The 22,645-nt window shown below is 46.3% G+C and overlaps 2 protein-coding genes across 2 annotated transcripts in view; one reads left to right on the forward strand and one right to left on the reverse strand.

Annotated features, from left to right (window-relative positions):
* Nucleotides 1–3,351: 3,351 nt before the first annotated feature.
* WDR87 (WD repeat domain 87) lies at nt 3,352–14,427 on the reverse strand. Its single transcript, XM_069458146.1, has 7 exons — nt 14,353–14,427; nt 13,305–13,475; nt 10,051–12,929; nt 9,340–9,611; nt 7,639–8,984; nt 5,201–7,425; nt 3,352–5,146 (listed from the first exon to the last, which is right to left on the reverse strand). The coding sequence occupies exons 1-7, from the start codon at nt 14,425–14,427 to the stop codon at nt 3,352–3,354; spliced, it is 8,763 nt and encodes a 2,920-aa protein (XP_069314247.1).
* A 5,744-nt stretch (nt 14,428–20,171) lies between these two features.
* The window catches only part of SIPA1L3 (signal induced proliferation associated 1 like 3), a 218,843-nt gene continuing 216,369 nt past the window's right edge, over nt 20,172–22,645 (forward strand). Inside the window, exon 1 of the mRNA XM_069457233.1 lies at nt 20,172–20,322. The gene's annotated coding sequence lies outside the window, so the exon portion shown is untranslated. The remainder of the gene's footprint in view (nt 20,323–22,645) is intronic.

The raw sequence follows: 22,645 nt of genomic DNA on the forward strand, positions 1-22,645 counted from the left end.
ATTTTGGCTGCTAGGGGAACCTGCTGACGACTGGGGACTGACACATGCTATTGGAGCTGGTCTTGCTCTGTCTCTTCTCTACATGAGTAAAAGCATTGTTCCATCCAGTGCTTGACTGTGTTGTGTTTTCCTTGGCAACTCCAATACCAATATACAGTGGGCAGAAGGGTTTGGACTTCTATTCCTGGGATGTTTTCTTTCTTTAATTACATCTCCCAACCATTCATTTCCCCCCACCTTTCTGTTAAAATATCCAATGGTATGTTAAAATTTCTTATTGAGTATTTAAATTTCCAGCAACCTGTTTCTTATGGTTCTGTCAGTTTGTATATTTTAGGATGAATTGTTAGCTTCCTATTTGTCTAAGATTGACATATCTTCTTGTTCTATTGTACTTTTTACCAGTATATAATATTTTTCTTTGTTCCTTATTATATTTTTATGTTTTATGGATATATCATAGTTTTACATATTTTGGGGGTACAAGTGATGTTTTGATGTCTGTATATGATGTGTAATGATCAAGTAGGGTAATTTGGATATCCATCACCTCAAACATTTATCTTTTCATGGCCAGGTGCGGTGGCTCACACCTGTAATCCTAGCACTGTGGGAGGCTGAGGTGGGAGGATCACTTGAGATCAGGAGTTCGAGACCAGCCTGAGCAAGAGCAAGACCCATCTCTACTAAATATAGAAAAAATTAGCCAGTCAACTAAAAATAGAAACAAAAAATTAGCCAGGCGTGGTGGCTCACACCTGCTGTGCCAGCTATTCGGGAGGCTGAGGCAGGAGGGTTGCTTGAGCTCAGGAGTTTGAGGTTGCTGTGAGCTAGGCTGATGCCACGCCACTCGTTCTAGCCCTGGCAACAAAGCAAGACTCTGTCTCAAAAAAAAAAAAATAATAATAATTATCTTTTCCTTGTGTTGGAAACATTACAATTTTTTTCTTCTAGCTATTTGGAAATATACAACAAATTATTGTCAACTATAATTTCCCTACTGTGCTTTTATTTATTTTTTTAATTTTTTTTTTTTTTAGATCTTCGAATTTTATTTTTTTCATACCCAAGTGAGCCTGGGTAGCTCTCATTGGTCCTATATCCACCCCTGTCCCCTATCCTACTGTGTTTTTAAATACTAGAACTTATTCCTTCTACCTAACTGTAGTTTTATACTCATTAACAAACTTCTCTTCATCCTCTCTCTTCTCCCTTCCCTTCTCAGCCTTTGGTAATCATTCCACTCTCCTTAGGATTTTGACTTAAATTTTATTTAATCAGTGATTAGGACTGCTACTCAAGATTTCTTTTAATTCATATTGTGTAATATATACTTTTACTCCATTTTATTTTCAAACGTTCTGTGTCTTTTTATTTTAAATGTATTCCCTCATTGACAACATATTATTGGACCTTGACTTTTTAAATCCAGTCTGAGAGCCTGTGCCTTTTAAAGGGTGATTTAAACTATTTACATGTATTTTAATTACTGGTATATTGAAACTTATTCCATATTTTTCATATATTGCATGTTATTTTGTCTTTTTCTCTTTTAATTATTCCAATCTTTGATGATTAATTTTATGTTTATTGGCTAGGCTATAATGCCCAGATGCTTGTCAAAACCAATCAAGAGGCCCGGTGCAATGGCTCACACCTGTAATCCTAGCACTCTGGGAGGCTGAGGCAGGCGGATCATTTGAGCTCAGGAGTTCAAGACCAGCCTGAGCAAGAGTGAGACCCCCGTCTCTACTAAAAACATAGAAAGAAATTAGCTGGATAACTAAAAATATGTAGAAAAAATTAGCCGGGCATGGTGGCACATGCCTGTAGTAATAGCTACTTGGGAGGCTGAGATAGTAGGATTGCTTGAGCCCAGGAGTTTGAGGTTGCTGTGAGCTAGGCTGATGCCACTGCACTCTAACCCGGGCAACAGAGTGAGACTCTGTCTCAAAAAAAATAAATAAATAAAAAATAAATAAAACCAATCAAGATGTTGCTGTGAAGGTATTTTTTAGCTATCATTATCATTTAGGTTAGTAGACTTTGAGTAAAGCAGATTACCTTCCATAATTCAGGTGGGCCTTATCTAATAAGCTGAAGGCCTTAAAGATAAAAGACTGGAGGCTGGGTGGCGTGGCTCATGCCTGTAATCCTAGCACTTGGGGAAGTTGAGGCGAGATGATTGCTTGAGGCCAGGAGTTAGAGACCAGCCTAAGCAACACAGCAAGACCCCATCAAAAAATAATAAAAATTAAAAATTAGCTGGGCATAGTGGCACACACCTGTAGTCCCAGCTACTCAGGAGGCTGAGGCAGACAATCGCTTGAGCCCAGGAGCTGGAGGTTCCAGTGAGCTATGGTAACACCACTGGGCAACAGAGTGAGATCTTGGAATCCCCCCACATTGGCCCCCCAAAGTGTGGGATTATAGGCATGAGCCACTGTGCCCAAGCCCAACAACTTCTTTTATTTTACTACTCCTTTTCCTTTCACTCTTGCCTCCTTGATTACTAGAGGGAAAGATCATAAGTCCCTGGACAACAGAGAGAACCTAACTGATCCTGCACCTAGTTTTCCAAATCCCTCACTCTATCACCTTCTCCAAACCCCATGTCCAGGTGGTGGTAAGGGAAGTGAAAGACATAAGTTTCCCTCCTTTTTTCTTTTTTTCTTTAACCTCAGATGTCCTCACCCCTTAGTGCCATCCAGTGATGGAGTCACCAGGTAGCACTCGCTAAAATTTGTTAAAGATTTTTCCTTTACTCTGAGGGTCTCCTTAACACCCACTATACCTGCTATCTGGGACTCAAGTCATCAGCATGCACAGTTATGATCAGAAAAATAGAGTCATCCCTCACTGTAGGCCCCCAAATACTAAGGGGCAAAATGCTGGGTCTTCTGAATCTAAAACCCATTCTCTTTCCACCGTATCAATACCTCTTATATTAATGCCATATATACATTATTTTGGGACCAGGTGCTTTCCTTCCTATAGTTTTTGGAGGAAGATGGTGGGAATCAAGAAAGGAAGAGGACAAGGACAGACTCTCTGCCTCAGTGCCTCCACAGCACCACTAGCTTTTGGGAAGCTTTCCCACTCTCAGGAGTATGTGAGTATCTGGTTTTCCTGGCTACCTTCCTGGAGAACCAAAGTTTGGAGAAAAGGAATACATCAAAGTGCTTGTTATAAACAAGAACCTCCTCTTTATTCCACGTATAGAAGCTGGTTTCTAGAGCTGGGTAAGGAGAGGGCTTCGACTTGGCCCTACCTCTGTGTGGGCCTAGAGATGAAGGTCTAGATTTTGGTGACCAGGCCTTTTCTCCAGTTGAGAATGAAAAGTCTAGACCTCTAGTCAGTTCCAAATAAAGGAGTGGGAGCAACGATGTGGGGCAATTCCTTGGTGAGATGAATATCAGCTTGAGGCAGGCTTTTCCAGGCAAGTTCTAAGATCCCATACTGGGCGATGCCTACGGGAAGGATGGTGTGCACATTGTTCTTCCCAGGGAGGGGTACCACATCCTGGAACACCTGAGCGCTTCTAGGGGTATGAGAGCCACCACAAAACAGGCAGTGGAACAATCGCTCTCCAGGAACTAGCTCTGTGGCCTTTAGGGCCTCTTTGTAGATAATCTCTTGGGGTTGAGGTTCCTCTCTCATTAGCAGCTCCTGTAGCAGCCTCTGGATTCGGGGGGACTTGAGTTGGTACAGGTCCATGAGCTGGTAGAACTGTTCCATCCAAGCAGCGCTGTCTTTTGCGTATCGCTGCTGCAGCATCCGCAAGACATGGTACAGTGCCACAAACGTCTCCCATAGAGGAACCTCTTCCTTTTTTTTAGAGATGGGCTGTGTCTTCTTTGCTAACTTGGGCAATTTGGGAAACCTGCCCCTATCCTTAAAATCCCAGAAGTCCTTTTGAAACATCAGTGCCAGGGTTTGTTTTTCCACAGAGGCATGGGCACCTGGAAAAATGTCTCTTGTGGCAGGATAAAGGTGTTGCATTTCCATCTCCTTGAGAGCAGTGGATATCTGCTGTGCTCGCTCACTTCTGTAAGGCTCGCCTAGAAGATGCCAGTTTATAGCCTTTGGGTCTTGAATCCTTTTGGTAGCTAATGGGGACTTGGGTGTGGGGACAGCCAAAGGTTTTAGCCAACTCTCCTTTTCCTTTCCTTTTATAGGAGGAATCACTTTCAGGTATTTTGGACTCATGGGCTCCTTACTGGGTTTTGAGATCCTTGTACTTTGTGATTCCAGGGCCTGCCTGTGACGGTACACAATGGCTTCAAGTTTGGCCAGATGCAGCCAATCTAAGTTTTCCTTTGAGGTGAGGTCTTTGAGGAGCTGACACAATCTGTGGAAACTATCCCTGGAAGGCTGTTCTCCTGCTTCCATCCGTTCTAGGACATGGTGGATCCACTTTACATCTGAAAGGCTTACATCTCGATGTTCCTTAGCCAGGATTTGGGAGGGAGGTAATTGTACCTTAGTCTTTCTCATCAGAGGTGGACGATGCTCCAGAAACCACTTCCACTGGGCATGTGGTGGTTTGTGTTGGAATTTCTGAGCTTCCATGGTCTTTCTAAATATGTGGGATATGAATGGGGTCTTTAAGTCCTGTTCCTGGGACTCCAAAGGTATATCTGGAACATGTAGAGATATGGCCTTATAGTTCTCCAACAGTTCCCTTTTTTTATGCATAAGCCTTGCCCTTGACAATTTCCTGGACATCTCACGTGCTATGGCCTTGTCATCTCCCAATGATACTTCTTTCACTGGCACTGGCATTGACACTGGCACTGGTATCTTCCTTTTCATCTCCAGAGACACTGAAATCAGTTTCTTAAAAGGGCTTTTTATAACTCCCAGTTTCATAGTACTGTCTTTGATATGAGGGACTCCTTTTCCAATGGAAGAGACTATTTCCCTTCCTCTTGGGCTCTTTATTCTTTCTTCTTGTAACTTAAATTGTTTTTCTTTTTTTAGGATCTCTTTTTCCTGGTCTACCTCTTCTTCTAATGCGCTTCTCTCCTCTTCCTCCTCACTCAAACTTTCCATGTCTTCCTCACTCATGCTTTCTTCCTTCTCCTTGAATACTTCCTCTTTCCCTGGCACTACCTTCTTTTTCCTTTCCTTCTTCTTTTCCTTCCTCTTTTCCTTCTCCTTCCTCTTTTCCTTCTCGTCTTGTTCTTTCTCCTTTTGCTTCTCCCCCTCCTCCTCCTCCCCCTCCTCCTCCTCCCCCTCCTCCTCCTCCTCCCCCTCCCCTTCCTCCTCCTCCTTCCCTTCCTCCTCCTCCTCCTCTTCCTCCTCTTCCTCCTCCTCTTCTGCTTCCTGAGACAAACTCTCTTCCTCTAGTTCCTCTAATAGGCTTTCCATTTCTTCAGAAAAGTACTCGTCACTTTCCAGCTCATCCAATTGACTGGAAAACTTTTCCTTTGGTGTATCAACTCTCTTTTCCTCTTTTCTTTTTCTCCCTCTTCGTTTAAGAAAGGGGATTACCTCTTCTTCCTCTTCTACTCCTTCCTCTTCTACATCCTGTATCATCACCTTATTATGTTTCCTGGCCAATCTGCTTTCTTCCTCAGTCATTTTTTCCTCTTTGTTTATCATTCTTCTTATTTCCTTGGCCAGTTTTCTCTGCTTCCAAGCCAGTTTCTTCTCATCTTTGGTCATTTCTGATTGTTCCTCAGAAACATCCCACTCTCTGATATCAAGTCTACTCTGTTCCTGGTACAATTTTTTTTCCTTAGCAAAGAGTGACCTCTTTATCCTTGCCATCTTTATTTCTTCCTGGGTTACTTTCCTTTCATCACTGATTAGTTTTTGAAATGCCTTTAAGATTTTGTTCATTTTTGTTGGTTCCTGGGAAATGCCCTCCTTTATTTTAGCCAACTTCCTTATTGCTATGACTAACTTCCTTTCTTCCTGGGCATATATTCTCTGTCCTCTAGTATGTTCCAATTTTCCTTTGGCAATGTTCCTTTCCTCTGTGGCCAACATCCTATCTTCATATACCAATATCTTCTCCTGTAGTGACAACCTCCTCTTAATTAGTTCCATTTCTTCCTTAGTCAGTTTTGTCTGTTTTGAAGTTTCTTTAGTCTTTCCCTTGGGAAGAGTTTCCTTTCCCTCAACCAGTCTCATCTTCTCTTGGGCCAATTTCTTCATTTCCAGGTTCAACGCTTCTTCTTCCTTAGCAACATCCAACTCTCCTCGGAGAAGTTTCCTTTCATGGAAAAATGCTGCCTTCTCCATAGCTAATTTCATTCTTTCCTGGGCCAATTTCTCCTGTTGCTCAGCCAGACTTTCCTCTGCTTGGACCGGTTTTTTCTCTGCATCAGCCAGTTTCTCCTTCTTCTGGAGCACTGTCTCCTTGTCCTGTCTCAGCTTCTCCTCTGTCTGAGCCAGTTTCCCCTTGTACTTCTCTACTTTCTCTTTTACTTTTACTAAGTGCTCTCTCTTTTGATTGAGTATTTCTTTGCTAAAGAGGAGGTTCACTTTCCCATGAGCCAATTTTTCCTCCTCCCGAGCCAGATTCTTCTTTTCCTGAGCCAGATTCTTCTCTAACTCGGCCACCATCTTCTTGTTCCTTATGAGTTCTTCATTGTTCTGGACCCATATTTCCCTTTCCTGGGCCAGTTTCTCCTTTTTCTCAATCAATTGTTCCCTTTTCTGGGCCAGTCTTTTCTCTTTCTCAGGCATTTTTTCTTTGCCCTGGGCCAGTTTCTCCTCTTCCTGGATCAGCAGTTCTTCTTCCTGGGCCAGTTTTTTCTCTTCCTCGGCCAACTTTTTCTCTTGGCAGGCCAGTGTCTTCTCTTGCTGAACCAGTTTCTCCTTTTCCTCAACCAATGTCTCCATTTTCTGATCCAGTTCCTCTTCTTTCAAGGCCAGTTCCTCTGTGTCCCATTCCAGTTCCTCCAATTCCTGGGCCAGCTCCTTTTCTTGCCGGTCCAGATTTTGTTCCTTCTGGGACAGATTTTCCACTTTCTGGGCCAATATTGTTTTTATCTCTGCCAGTTTCCCACCTTTCATTGCTAATTTCTCTTCTTCTATAGCCACTTTCTCCAATTTCTTGGCCAATTTCTTTCTTTTGTGGGCCAATTTCTCTGCTTCCCAGGTTAGCTTCTCCCATCTTTGGGCCAATTTTTTCTCTTTCTGGGCAAACTTCCTCTCTGTCTGGGCCATTTTCCCATCTCCCTGAACCATTTTCTCATATTCATGGGCCAGTTTTCTCTCTTCGTGGGCCAGTTGTCTCTCTTCTTGTGCGAGTTTCTCTTCTTCTTGTGCTAGTTTCCTCTCTTCTTTGGCTTGTTTTCTGTTAGTTTGGGCTTGTTTCCTCTGTATTCTGGCCTGTTTATGATCTTCCTGGATCTGTCTCTGCTCTTCTGTGACCAGCTCTTCTTCTTCTTCCCACTCCTGAGACACTTCCTCCTCCTGAGACACTTCCTCCTCCTGAGACACTTCCTCCTCCTGAGTAACTTCCTCCTCCTGAGTCACTTCCTCCTCCTGAGTCACTTCCTCCTCCTGAGTCACTTCTTCCTCCTGAGTCACTTCCTCCTCCTGAGTCACTTCCTCCTCCTGAAACACTTCCTCCTCCTGAGTCACTTCTTCCTCCTGAGACACTTCTTCTTCCTGAGACACTTCCTCCTCCTGAGTCACTTCTTCCTCATCCTTGTACAGTTGCTCCTTGGCTTTTGATGACAGCTTATTTTCCCAGGCCTGTGTCCACTCATGCCATTCCAGCTTCCTTTTGTCCCCCTCCAGCATTTCCCTATCTTGGAGTAGCTTCTTTTCAGCCTGGGGTAGTTTCTCCAATTCCTGAAGATACTTACTCTCCCATGTTTGCTTCCATGCATCCCAGGATGTTCTCGTCTCACCGTGAACCTGTTTCCACTGATCCCAGGACTTTTTCCAGTCCTGCCAAGATAGCTTCCTCTCAGCCATAACTGGTTTTACTTCTTGCTCAACCACTTTCTCCTTTGGTTTGGCCATTTCCTTCACTTTCTCACTCATGTCCTTCTCTTCTTTGATAATTTCCTTTTCTTTTTTGTCCATTTTTCTTTCCTGCTGCAGTGCTTTCCTCTCTTGCTTAGGTGACTTCTTAAAGGATTTTTTCTTCTCTTCTTTCTTTGATATTCGTTTTCTCTTAGTTAGGTCACCTGGTTCTACAAAAATCACTTTCTTTTTCTTGCCTTTTTTCGGAATCACTTGGGTTGCCTCCGAGTCCTGCATGTCTCTTTCTTCTTTTTGCACTTGTTCTTGTCTCTCTCGTAACTCTTCCATGTCTCTGATCACCATGTCCTCTCTAATTGCTTCTTCATGGATAAAAATTGGTTTTTCCTCTGGCCAGACTACATCCCAATCAAGATCCTCAAGCGAAACCTGGCTTTCTTCCTTCAACAGGGGGCAGATCTCCTGAAAGAGTTCCCAGCTGGGGTGCCGATCTGCTAGCATCTGCTGAGCTACAGTCACTAGCTCATTGTTTAAATCTTGTGACATTTTTGTTTGGGAACCAGATATCCTCAGGGTCATAAGACGACACAGATCATCCCGCCATGATGAGCCATCTCCAGGGGTAAACTTGCGGCCAGGCAGTCCAGCGGCACCTCGCCCTTTGATTTTAACCCTTGTAATAACTGGTTCTTCCTGCCCAGGAGGTGGAGTTTCCTCAGTTATAACTTGGGCTTCTTTTGTCTTCTTTTTGTGCCTCCTTAGAGGTTTCTTAGCTTTTCCTTTCTTGCCTCTTTTGTCCCGTATTCTCTTCAGCATCGTCAGGGCCATTGCAAAGTTATCCTTTGAGACATCTTTCTCTTGAGCCTCAGCATCTTTTGAGACCTTTATGATACTTCCAATTGAAGACCTAGAAGGGATGGATGTTTCCTCTATGTCAGTTGGTACAGCTTCACTCTCATCGCCTTCATCCTCTATGGGACCTGCCTCTTGGACTCCCTCTTTCATCTTCTTGAGAACCCGCAACAATTTTCGGGCTGCGGGGAAAATCAGGAGATTGAGGTAAGGAAAGCATGGGAAGCTAAATGAAACCCTTCCCAATACCTGGTGTGAACTAAGAGGAACTACCATAAAAGAAGTAGCAACAGAGAGGGCCGAGGCCTTAAAAAATAAAAGCATTCTCCTTGCTGTATTCCCAGCCTCCCCTCCCCAACCAAATCCTGGAAAGATAGGCCTTGGGGTCTTCCCGAGTTTGGGTGGATCCTTCCTAGGAGAGTTTCTTTCTATGACAAGATCTTTCCACATATCTCTCTTCCTACTTGGTATCTCTGGACCCTAACTACCCTGCCTCTTGGGGACCTTGAGGCATGGACCAGATCACCCCTTACGTACTCTGCTTTTTGCCCCCTACTCGGCTCCGTTTGTGGCCTTTGCTGTGCTTGGTGGCCACTTCAGTTTCTTCAGAATCTTGAGGAGGATATATGGAAAAAGATGAATGTTCATAAGTCCTTGAGACATCTAAAGAAAAAGCAGGCTTTTCATCTCTATGTGACAAGGTCAGGTCCTCATTGAGTCGCTGCTCCACTTGTGTGTGAAGGATCTGGAGATCTGTGGGCCGCATCCCCAGCAGGTGGTCCAAGGTTTCCTCCCCGATCATCTCCTGCCTGTGAAAATCAAAGGCGAAGAAGGACTATGTTGAATCAGGGACAAAAGGGAGAACAGGAAGGAAAGAACTACTGTGGAACAGGCAGTGAGTGTGACAAAGTAGCCAAGAGGGACAACATATATAGAGATAAATGATGGCCAAGAAGAAGAAAAAGTCTAGGAAGCAAGGGTAGGAGAAAAGGATGAAAAGTGGAACTTGAAGAGGTAGGGGACAGACAGGAATAGGAAAATAAATGGAGAAAGGAGTCAGCTGTCAGGACTGTCAAGGGTAGTCATCTAGGAACGGACAAAGGCTATGAAAGAGAAGAAAGGTCAGGGAGAGCTCCTGAACAGGGATGGAAAAGGAAGGGAAGGGAAAAATGGGGAAGAGATACCAAGGAAAGAGAAGGGGAAAAGAAAATTAAAAGGAGGTAAAGAATTGAGGAAGGTACAACTTACTGCATCTCTCGGAAAACCTCTCGTTTCTGGATCAACTCTAAGAGTGAGGTCTTAGAGTGGATTCCAGTATTAGCCATGAGGCTCAGGGTCTTAATCCTCACTCTTTGGTCCTTGTCCATTAATCCTTGGGCCAAAGGCAGGGCAAAGAGATGAGTAATCATTCCTAGACGCTTCAGCCCTTCCCAGGCTAGTTCTCGGATCAGTGGGTTAGAATTGGTTGTCTCGTCCAGCAGACGACGGGCTGTCTCAGTGCGCGGGGATGGAGACACCTGATAAGAGGCAAAGATTTGCCCTAGGGCACCAACACAACATTGGAACTTCAGTGGAGAAGCATGAAGCATAACATTGAGGATTGTCTCAATCAGGGTATTAACAGCTAGTTCACTCATTTTTCTTCCCAGCCAACTTCGGTTTGCTCCGTCTGTAAGGACACTGTAGGTTATATCCTTGGATAGTCTCATTTCTAGGAAGTCTGCATCCTCCTTCTCCTTTGAGGGTTCTCCTATATCACTAATAGCTCTTACCCTGCTGTGCCAGAAGAAAAATTGAGACTTGTTCCATTCCAGTTCCCGCTGGGGTGAGTGCAGGCTGCACTGTAAGAATATCGGACTGCCCTCTGGCCAAAGACGGGCACGAATCACTGAGTTGGGGATATAGCAGTCAGGGGCAAGGAGCCATTCCCGCCCTTGAGCAAAGTAGCATCGCAATATCTGATAGGGGTTGAGTCCGTCCCAGCTGGTTATCTGTAGTTGGGGAGGAATCACATAATGGGGTTGGTGAGGTTTGCTCGTCTGCATCCAATCAGCTTCTTCTTCCTGCAAATAATCACGTGTGGGAGTACACAGTACTACCGGACTCCCTTCCTCATCTTCTTCTATGACATGTGGCACAGAATGGTCAAAGGCAATGGCCCGGTTATTGACAAGGCTCGCCAGACCCACTAATTCCTGTTGCCCCTGCCCTGGGTAAACATACTTGGGCACAAATATGGTCTCAAAGGAGAAGAAGAAGCTTGGTATGAAGGGCTTAGGGACTTCTAGTGCTTCATCTGTTATACTCACAAAGTAAAGGCGACTTAGTAGGTTTGGAGGAAACAGTTTTAAAGAGGAAACCAGATAAAGACTCTGGTTGAAAGTCACAAGCAGATCACCCCGGTCATTTGCAAAACAGAGAGGGCCAAAGTGCAGTGATGAGTCCAGCATGGCTATGAGTCTACCATGGAAGTCCCAGACCCGGACGGTGCCATCTACAGCACCTGTGACAAAAAGATTCAAGGACAGACAGACATCAAAGGATGTGATGGCACACTGGTGCAGAGGCAGTGTTTCTATGAACGTCGAGCCTTTCTGTAACCCAGAGGACATAAAATCTTGGAACTTCCAGAGACGCAGGCAGTTAGTCTCTGTGATGGCACTAACAGACTTGGGCAAAAGCATCAGGTGGTTTAGGTGACAGCTGCTGAGAATGCTGGCGAGGGGCCGTAGATGTACTCTGACCCCCTCAAGCACAGCTTCTGACAGGTGTACATAGTCATCCATTCCATAGGAACAGAGGAAAGAGTTTCCTCGGCCACTAAAAATCCCTGCAGATGGCGTAGAGAGTGCCAGTACAGCCCCATAATGCATGAGTCTCTCTATTCGGGCACAGCTGTGCTGGGAAAGCACTCTGATTATACCACTCTGGTGCCCAGAGAACATCAGTCCTTCCACACCTCGCCCCAGCTTGAAATGCCCATAAGCCAGGCATTGTACAAAGTCCTGAGGATTTGGTGAGGTGCGTAAGAGGTACTTGGCTGGGCAAGGGCAGCGGGCTGTGTCAAATACCAGCACCTCCGAGCTGCCTGTTGCTACAAAGAGCTCCTCTTTCCCTGGGTCATAGGCCCAATCCACAGCCTTGTCCAGGATTGAGAAGGGCCAAGTAAGAATCAGAAGATCCCCTGTTAATGGGGACAAAAAACGCAACAAGCCATCCTCAGTAGTGCACAGGATCCGGAACCAGTTCTCTCCACAGCGGACCCGACGCACCTGGTGAGGAGCAGAACCACAGACGTTGAAGAGGCTATAGAAGCAGGGCAGACGGCGCAAGGAAAAACTGTGGGTGGTTTGGAGGAAGAAAGTAGCATCATCAATAAACTGGAGTCGACACAGCTCCTCGCCAAGCTCTAGCCGCCGAAGCAGGTTCCCGGAAGTAAGGTTCCACTCCTTGATTATGCCTTCACTGCCAGCTGTCAGCAGCGTGTGGGCCTCTGGCCGGCTGCGGATACATATCACTGGCGAGAGATGAGCCCTGAAGCTGTGGAGAGACTGGCCTTGAACGAGGCTCCATACTTGGATTTCCCCAGCTTGGTTTCCAGCATAGAGAAACCCCTGATCAGAACAGGTGAAGCAGCAGGTGATGGAGGAGCCACTGGTGGTGGAAGTGAACCTCTTTGCCTCTCCCAGTCGGCCCCGGCCCTCGCGCTCAAGGACCCTCACCACAGTCTCACACAGGGCTAGGAGGGAGCCACCGGGGCCATTCAGCACGATGTCCTGGACAAGCTCCTCCCCAGGCATGGAGACCATGTGGGCGATTTGGAGGCCCTTGCCACTGCGCTCAATGATCCAGGTGACCACCGCCCCCAGGATGCCAGACAAGAGCATTTTCATTTCCGGGTCATAGCAGAGGCAGCTGATGTTAAAGCGGCATGGCACTATACCTAAGGGTTTGAATGCCCGAAAGTGGTCCCCAAAGAGCCGCAGAATCATGTCACCACAGTAAGTCACAATGATATGAAAGGAACCTGTGTGGACCATGGATTGAATGGGCGGCAGTCGTTCAGTCATGGAGAATGTTCTCTTCTCCACCATGTTGTCAGTTTTGCCCATTATCCATACGACAGCCTAGAAGAGAATAAGATAGAAACTTCCTAGAAAAGATAGTAGAGGAGGAAAGGGCACAATATTTAGGCACTTTTCCCTGTGTTGTGCTCAGGAGGAATTGGAAGACTCTAGAGTGATTTTACCCCTTGGTGATGAGAGTTGGAAATATGGTAGAGGCAGGAAGCCTAGGACCCTTTTCCCAACCTTGGTCTACTTTAGGGGAACCATAAACTCCAAGTCTCAACATGGAGACTGTAACTGGAGAGAGGATGCGGGGGGGATACTGGATCCAGAGCCCATTCATTCAGGGAGCATATCTTCCTTTGTCTGGGTTAAGAGCTATATGGGCATGGCCCTCGGAGAATGGACTAAGAAGGGTAAGAAAGGCAGTTTTACCTGTATTTCTTTTGTGTGTGGTGTCGCCCAAGAGAGGGAGGCAAAGAAGTAGGAGTCACTGTAGTAATGGCATATAAGTGGCATATTTTGAGGATAGCGAGACTCTTTGAACAATATCTGGGACTGGTCACTCAGCACAACTAAGTTATTCTTTGGGTCATCTGAAGATTGCTGGGGAGAACCATAGCATAAACTAAGAGATCAGAGCACATATATGCTAAATACAGTCTCACACAAGTCACAATTGGAGCAGTTCACAAAGTCAAGCCTCCCATCCCAAGGACTATTACACCCACACATGCACAACTTATCACCTGTGGGACATCTATACTTCACAAGCCTATAACAAATCACCCAATGCAGAAGAGAACCAAACCCCTATAGAGCCTATATGGGCAAATTTTACAGCGTGAACACAGGGGAAAATGATGTTCTTCCTAATCTAATGTTAGCCACGCCTGCATCTAACAGTCTCCCTTTGCCTAAAAGGTACATGTATCATAAAAGAAACAACATTTAACAGATTACCCAGGCAAGTGTGTCACCTCATACCCACATGTGATATAACAGGGTGTCCCACAAGTTAGTGCAGCTCTAAGTTATTAAAGCTTAAAACTATACTAAGACTCTTAGGACACCCTATCTGGCCTTTAAATTTGACGGAGGATTGGCACATATATGATATATATTATCCCACAGTGATAAGAGTTTGTGCTAATGAAACATGCACCTGGGATCATTTTATTCAGAGCCAACCATAGCACAACTGAGGTTGGCAAATGTTCTCTCTGGTGCCTTCTTCCTTCTCTTCCCAGAAGGTTGGTTCCTCTAACAATGCTCCAAAGTGTTCACCTCCCACTATCAAAATGTCTTTGTAAGAGGTCTGTAGACTCATTTGGAAATTGATAGCCTACTTCCTCTAGGGTGACAATTGTCTTTATGGTCTATCCTGCTTGCTTCTGCTCTCAAAGACAATCTGTGGCTCTTATGGAGTGTAAGACAGATAGAGGCCGACCAATAACACGTTTATGTCCTGCATATACATTACCTTGCTATTGTGTACAATTTCATTTATGCAGTATTTAAAATCTTTCCATGGGGAAATGAGTCTGGGGGAAGACATCACCTTGATTATCTCTTGGTCCTCCTCAGGACTGACTGGTGTTTAAAAACCTGTGGGAATCCAAAAGAGGCTGGCTTAGGCACTGCTGCTTTTCGAGGAGCTGGGAATCAGAAGGCAAGAGCCATGAACTCATGTTTATTGAACACCTTCTAGATGTCAGTAACTATGCCCAGGACATACCTTCTCATTTAATCCTCACTACAGCCCAGTAAGGTAGGTATTACCCATTTTATAGGTGAGAAAACAGAGGCTTGGAGAAGGTAAATAAAGGAGTTGGGGATTGAATCTTAGCATTTTTCTATCATAACCCAGTAGGATATGATGGGTGAGGGAAGCAGAGAAACCTAGAGAGGGCCCTGAAAAGAATACCCTTACAGGCAAATAATAGTTGTTCGTTTTTGTGGTATGGCAAGATAGCATTTTGTGAGGACTAGGTTCTCAAAATGTGGTCCCTGGACCTCCTGCACCAGGATTCCTGGGGGTGGGGGAGGTCTTAAAATGCATATTCCTGGGCCCCTACTCTAGACCTACTGAATTAGAACCATGGAAGTGGGACCCAGGAACCACCACTTACAACAAACTCCCCAGGTGATTCTATCGACGTTCAGGTCTGACTACTGAATTAGGAAACAGATAAGGGGCACCCAGGACTAAGAGCCAGCCCTGCCTACTACGGACGGAGGGAGAAAGGATCCAACCATTTGGCCTCGCAGGCTTCTTCAGGCTTGTGGAATTAGGCAGCTCTCTTACAGGAGGTACATCTGCTGTTCATCATTCTCTTTCCCATTCCCTTCTCTTTGGCCTTCATGAGGACAAACCTACTTTTCCTGGTTGGATTGTGAATAAATCTTACTTTTAACAATCCCCCTCTGTCAGGGAATCTGTCATTACTGGTGAGACAATGGGCTTGTTTTTCCCTCATTTGTAAAATGAAAATGCCTGGCTGGGTGTAGTGGCTCACGCCTGTAATCCCAGTGCTTTGCGAGGCCAAGGAGGGAGGCCAGGAGTTCAAGACCAGCCTGGGCAATATTGCAAGACCCTGTCTCTACAAAAAAGAAAAAAAGAAAAAAAAGAGAGAAGAAAAAGAAAGCAAAGAAAATGCCAGTCTTGCCTACTTCACAGGGTTGTTGCCAAGACCAAATAGGATCAATTCAAGTGAAAACCCTTTTAAGCATACTCTGAAGCAACAAACAATTATGATTGCTGATTTTAGGCTGGCCTGGTTCTCAGGCAGGTTGCATTCCTTGCAACCCATACTTTGTAACTGTTCAGTTGCTCTGGAAACATGACAGCGAAATTTATAGTCTGGCCACCAGAGGGCGATGGAGGCCAACCTTGCCTGCCAGGTGAAGGAAAATTTCATCAAATTTAGAGAAATGGTTCCCAAAGTGTGATCCCCAGGCCAGCAGCATCAGCACCATCTGGGAACTTGTTAGAAATGTAAGTTATGGGCCCCGCCCCACACCTACTGAATTGGAAACTCTGTGATTAAGGCCCCAGAATCCCAGCTGTAACAAGCTCTCCACCTGATCTTCACACTGAAGTGTAAGAACGGTTTAGAGAGCTGTTGGAGTCCTGAGCTTTCTGAAGCAAGATCAGCAGAACCCACTCTCTAGTATGGCTAAGCCAAGGCCTCTGTGTTGCCATAGAGACTGGATGGCTGGATTTGGGAAGGGAAACAGCAGACAAAACTTATCATCATCTCATATGTGTAGAGTAGGTTGGAGCCCACAACAAAGCTTTCCCATCTCTTAGTTCTTCAAAGACTCCAGAGAGGCAGATATCACCATCTCCATTGTACCCCACTGGCACCTTCTTGAGGCCCAGAGCTGCTGAAAGAGTACTTATTTGTAGCAAATTTGAAGTCAGTGCCATCAGTTCCTGCTGCTCCAAATATCTCCTCTGAGTCCCACTTCTCCTGACAAGCCTAAAAAAGTGAGTGGTTGGGACCCTTTGGGGAAATATTTCTAGAGGGTGAGTGAGAAAGAGGGCCTTCAAACCACAAGCCTTTATGTTTATTTATTTTTTGCCACTCCGTCCCACCCCATAAACCAATTTCCTCAAGTTAACCCTCAAAGGAAGCCTCTTTCCTAAAATCCCCCATATTTGACTCCCTAACCCCAGTACCGGTCCTTAAAAGCAATTCGGAGTGAGCTCCAGATGCCTTAATCCCAATGGTCGTGACTGTTTAGTATCTTGAAAACCCAAAGATAATTTAATGGGAGAATTCAAGCCTTGTGGCCAACTTAGGGGAGAGGGTATTTGAGGACAACATATGGTCTGTCCTGCTGACTGTGGAGACAAGCTAGGTCCATGACTGGGCACTGACAGTGGAACCGTATGCTTTTTCTTGGCAATAGTCTGCTCCAAGGTATAGTGTTCATGGTGGTCTGAGGGAAGGCAAACGGCCCACCAGCCCTGCCTTGTTAAAGAGAGTTGGCTCTAGGGGGCGCTGCACTCCACAACACTGTCGGGACTCTGGGCTCCCTTTGGGTCACTCATTGGCCCCATGTTCTCTGTTACAGGTGTGTGAGGGGATACAGGCAGCCTGTATCCCTGCTCCATAGAACTTACAGTTCAGGGAAGGCAGGCATCAACGAATAGTCATAAAATTGATTACAATGGCAAATTCTGGGTGATGAATTATATTATTCTTTGAACTCTTCTGCAACTTTTAATTTTCTCAAATTACACTAGTGATTCAGTTTTAAGAAGGAAAAGTACAAAGTGCTATGAGTACATATAACAAAGTGACCTGACACTCAAAAGGAGGGTGATGTGTTCTAGGCACACAGGGCACTGGCTTAGCCATAGCAGAGGGTGAGTTCTGCTGATCCTGCTGCAGGAAGCCCAGGCCAAAGTGATTTGGGACTCCCAACACACTGTGGGAGGCCCCTGCATGGATTGTATAGACTTCCAGGTGGGTCTCACATTTAGGGAAGGGGGTATAGAAAGTTAAGCTGGTATCAGAAGGGCCTAATCAGTTGAGGGTAAAGTCAGAAGGGCAACCTTGGCTTTTCTGGTTCTCTGAATGACATTACTTCCTTTTTTTTTTTTTTTTTGTCCCCAGAACAGAGAGATAGGTGGATGAATGACTTTACTGATAAGGAGCCCATGTTTGTCCCCAGGATCTGGGAGTGCTGCTCTCTGGCCTTCAGGTGGCTGCATAGCTAGGGCTGGGGATGGAATGCACTTAACTTTCTTTACAGAAAGAAACAATTTTTCAGGCAGATAAAATGCATTAACAGGGTGAGCTATTAAATAGTTTCTATTGGGTGGAAGAGTTATCCTGGATCCCTGAGAGTAATGATAGACTTCAGGATTGATTAGGTTGTAAAGTGGCAGTGGCATTTTACATATATTGTTTTATGTAATCTTGCAATGATTCCATGACTTAGCTATTATCTCTTTAATTAAAGACTTTTTTTAATGGGCATGGTAAAAATATTCAAAACATACTAAGGGGAATATAAGGGAAAAAAGGTCACTTTTTCACACCTGACCACCTGTCCTTCAGTTTCCCCTTCAGAGAGGTAATCGTGGTTGTGTTTCTTGTGTCTTTCTAACAGTGTTCTGTACATATACACAGACGTATATGTAAAAAATATTTTTCTTATACAAATGATAGTATATTATATACACTATTCTGCACCTTTTTCTCTCTTAATATATCTTACAGATTGGTTCGTATTAATACATATAGCTCTGCCTCGTTTCTCAACAGTTCCCAGCTGCAAGGCATTCCAGTGTGTGGCTGAACTATCATTTATTTACCCAAATTTCTATTAATGGACATTGGGCAGTTTCCAACCTTTTGCTATTACAACCAATGCCACAAATGAATATCTTTGTGCCTCATAAACCTTTACTTTTTTTTAATTTTTTTTTATTTTAGCATTTTATGGGGGTACAAATGTTTAGGTTAGGTGTATTGCCCTTGCCCCACCTGAGTCAGAGCTTCAAGTGTGTCCATCCCCCAGACAGTGTGCACCGCACCCGTTAGGTGTGAATATACCCATCTGCTCCTCCCCTCTCCCACCTGCCTGACAGCTGATGAATGTTATTACTATATGGGCACTTAAGTGTTGATCGGTTAATAACAACTTGATGGTGAGTACATGTGGTGCTTGTTTTTCCATTCTTGGGATACTTCACTTAGTAGAATGGGTTCCAGTTCTATCCAATAAACCTTTACTTTTATTTAATTTTAACTAACTTAAATTGTAGAACTGAAGGAATGAAAATATTTTTCCATTAAACATAACTTGGGAAAATGGTTTTGATAACTTTGGGTAAAACTATTAATATTAAAATTTCCCCTGTTTATGGAAAATTTAAAATTTAGTATGTGTCTTGCATTATATTTCTATTGGATAACACTGCTCCGGATTATCACTATCTAGTAGTGGCCTGATATGCCTACAGCCTGAGAGCTTCCTGAGGGTAGGACCCCAGGCTGTCTGGATTTCACCTGTGTCCCCATAATTACCCAGTCTGGCATGGAGTAGGTGCTTAATATCTTTTTGATGAATGAGTGGGCAAATGAATGACCCTCTGCCCTCTCTTAGGAAGGAGAAATGTATGCTTCCCAGCTTCAAGTTTTACTGAGCATCTTCCTGGAAGGCAAGCTGAGGTGGGAAGAACATTGACTAGGGTTTCTTGACCAGAGGACTCGCAATTCCAGTCAATTCCCTCGGTAGCCCTTATGGAGTGGCAATATACGTTTAAAAAAGTAGGGGGCGGGGGTCAGATCCCTGATTATGTCAGCAGGTGGACTACATTTGGACAAAATTTCCCAGCCTGTAGGTACTCAACGCTAGTTATCCCCAGAATGTGTGATTAACGAGAGAATGGAGGATCACAATGGAGGGGCTCCAGGGCAGCCCCCTGCGTCGCAGTCCTGAGGCTCCCGTCGAAGGCAGAGCTCTGGAGCCGCTTAGGTCGTGGAGAGACGACCAGATCCACGTCCCCTCACACTCGGGCGGCCCGGCCCTCCACGTGCGCGGGAGGGAGGGCGTGTCCGCCTTTTTAAGGCAGAGGCCGCGCCTGTTACCTGCTACGGGACTCCCGACAGGGGACGGGTACGGCGTGGGTGACGGCACTCGGAAGCTCCTGTGTGGAGTAACAGACCAAAACGGAGCGAGAGCCTGAGAAGCTACCTTGCGGATGCTGCGGGAGGACTCAGCCAACCGTGCGGTTAGCGCCCCCAGCCCGCGCGAGGCAGACCAACCGAGAGAGGCGTGCGCGCGCGTGAGCGCGCGTTCGAAAGAAATAAAAAAAAAAACCTCCCCGCGGGGGCCCGCGACAATTTAGGCCCGAGTCGGCCGGCAAGCGCGCGTGCACGAGCGCGCATCGACGCCCTCTCCCCCGCCCCCCTCCGCTGGGGGTCTAGCGCACAGCTCTGCTTCCACAGCCTCCGCCGAGGTTCGCGTCCTCGCGGTGAGGGTCTCGCGCCTCGCGGAGAGTGCGGGAGAGGTTCTGCCGAATGAAGGGAGGCGGCGGACAGGGCTAGGAGAAACCGTCCTAGCCGGGTGAGGAACGCGGCTCCCGGGCTGGAGTACGCAGAAGACACGCCTCCATCCCTCACGCCCCCCGGGGCTGCGGAAGTACTCTGGAGACTGGAGCGGCAGGGAGGCGACCAGTGGACTACCGTCCCCGGCAGGCGGCGCGGTTGTGCGCCTACGGCTCCCGGCAGCACCTGCGCGCCAGGCTCTTTTCAGTTCCCTGCCGCCGAGGGCGAAACTACAGTTCCCAGAAGGCCTCGCGCGAAGCGGCTTGGAAGTGGGCAGCCTGGAAGTCACTCGGGCCACCGGAGCTGGCGGCGTCTCCAGCGAGCGGCGCGGGGCCGAACGCAGCAGTCGTGGGGCCCGCGGGGTGGGCAGCCGGGACGCCTAGGTATGTGGCTGTGGGTGCAGGAGCGGCCTCGCGCAAGGGTGGCGGGGAATCTGTGGCTGCTCGGACCTGGAGGGTCAGCGCGGGCGGGCGGGCGACCGGGCGGACGGCCGGGTGTGGGCACCGACCGTGGGGGGCGGCGGCGCCGGGACTCGCGCCCTCCGGACCCAGCTGGACTCGTGCCCGCATGGTTCAACTTTGCAGACGTGCAACCCGGCTCTGTGGGGAAGAGCTTGGAGTCCGGGAGCGGTGGGTTCGCGTCCCAGCTCTGCCACTCGAGAGCTGCGATCTAGGGAAACCTCGCGGAACCTCAATTGCCCCTGCAGTAAAACGGGGTAGGAGAGTGTCTTTTGCCGGGGATTCTGTTGAGATAAGCGGATAAAACATGTGGCACATAGAAAACAGTATGTGTTTGCGTTATTGTTAGCTCCTGGAAAAACGAGGCGAAGATAGTATCGATCGCATAGGATGACGGTTAGTTGAGTGAGTACATGTAAAGAGCCGAGCCCATAGTGAGCACCCAACGAAGGCTAGATGCTGTTAACTGAGATTGTTTTATTAAGACCTTTGGTTTGGAAGGCAGAGAGACCCAGGTTCAAATTTAGGATCTGCCGTTTGCCAGCTGTGTGACTTTGGGTAACTGACTTCACTTCTCTGTGCCTTGATTTCCGTATCTATAAAATGGGGATTTAAATAGCCGCCGCTTCCTAGAGTTCTTTTGAGGATGCAATGAAAATATCATGTGTAAAGTGCTTAGCACAGCAGCTGGCACATAGCGCTTAGTAAATTAAACCATTTATTCAGCCCTTTTCCCAGTGGCCTGGAGACCCTCTCAGGGAGGGGCTCTAGTTGTAGTCTTGGTCAGACTCAAAACTGGTTTAGTTGACTTCCCTTCCTACAGCCTCAGGTTCCTCATTTATAAAATGAGACAATCACAGTATCACTCTCAAAGGATTGTAAGGATTTGCTGAGATTGTATTCCTAGTCAAGAGCCGTCTCTTACTAAGTAGCAGCTTTTATGTATTATAATTGTTCTTCAGTATTCTCCATCTGGCCCAGAGGCTGCCTAACTGTGGGCTGTGTGACATGACAGCCCTGAGCTCCCCCACACGTGTGCTCCCAGCCTCAGTGTCCCATCTGTGAAATGGCAGTCATAGGACTTTTGTGCCAGGATTGTTGTGATGTTTCCAGGAGATAATTCATATTTAGTATTTAGAACAGGGCCCAGTACATAATAAGTGCTTAATAAATGTATCTTGCTGGTTTTTTTTTTTTTTCGGCCCTTTCTGCTTCTGTTTGTATCTATAAGGCAGAGTGGGGACAAGATTAGTGTTTCTCCCCCTACTCTCAAGTTTTACTCACCAAAGGTTAAACTGGGGAACATACTGCAGTATAGGGGGCCTAAGAAGAGCTGGGGCTGACCTGGCATGAGCAGCCGCCTGCTCACACGCCCTTCCCCAACAAGCCAGTGTATTCACTCCAGTGCTTCAATTACTGTCCAAGTGATGCCATCTCTTGACTGTGTATCTCAAAGCCACACTAACCCCCTGAGCTCCATCTCCAAATGTGGAGCCTGTGCTTTGTTGATGTCTCCTGATGGCTGTTCCCTGGGCACCATAAACTCAACATGTCCAACCCGAACTCTTCTTCCCCCCAGACCCAGTAGTCACCGTCTTGGCAATGGACCAACACTGACCTGGTTGCCCAAACCAAAAACTTGGGAATTGTCCTTCTTTCCCAGCCTTCCCATGTCTAGTTGGCAAGAAGGATGGAGCTGCCATTTCATACAAATGCCATTTCATTGGCCTACATGGTCTCTCATCTCATGGGCACTGAAAATTCCCCTAAGCTCCTGGCGGTGGCCTATTCTGAAGAGGTTGTTTCTTTTAAGTCACCAAGGATTAACACATGTAAGCATATGTAACATGTATTACTAGGGCAGAGAAGACATTATGGACTTGGCTAGACTGCAGTGGCTGTGGATGTGGCATGAAACTGGCTTTCAGGGGACCCATTTCAGCCTGGCAAAGATTGGCTGAGTTGTTAATTTCTTTCTGAAAAGTTATACCGTGTCAGTGGGTTAGAATATCCTGTATGGGAAGGTGGCTGTCCTGGGCATTTCAGGAGGCAGCACACATACCACACACCTGAGAGGAGCCTGGGGATGGCATTTATTAGGTCTCCCTTTGGGTTGAGTCTTTTGTCAGAAACCTGTCACTGTGATTGCATTTGGTGATGGAAACCATGGTCTCTATCACATTTGTGATGGCCACCAAGTTTACCTAAGTGTTTTGTTAATCTGAGGAAATAAAGCAGTGACTTTAAA

The sequence above is a fragment of the Eulemur rufifrons genome, chromosome 24, assembly GCF_041146395.1.
Source record: "Eulemur rufifrons isolate Redbay chromosome 24, OSU_ERuf_1, whole genome shotgun sequence".
Lineage (NCBI taxonomy): Eukaryota > Metazoa > Chordata > Mammalia > Primates > Lemuridae > Eulemur > Eulemur rufifrons.

What these genes read in the sequence shown, in the direction of transcription:
- WDR87 (XM_069458146.1), bottom strand. Translation starts at nt 14,427, where the DNA reads ATGTCTTCCCCCAGACTCATTTCCCCATGGAAAGATTTTAAATACTGC. An exon ending in AAGTGACTCAGGAGGAGGAA is followed by an intron (nt 7,426 to 7,638) that starts GTGTCTCAGGAA and finishes TCTCAGGAGGAG; the next exon opens with GAAGTGTCTCAGGAGTGGGA. An exon ending in GAGGAGGAGGAGGGGGAGAA is followed by an intron (nt 5,147 to 5,200) that starts GCAAAAGGAGAA and finishes GAAGGAAAAGAG; the next exon opens with GAAGGAAAAGAAGAAGGAAA.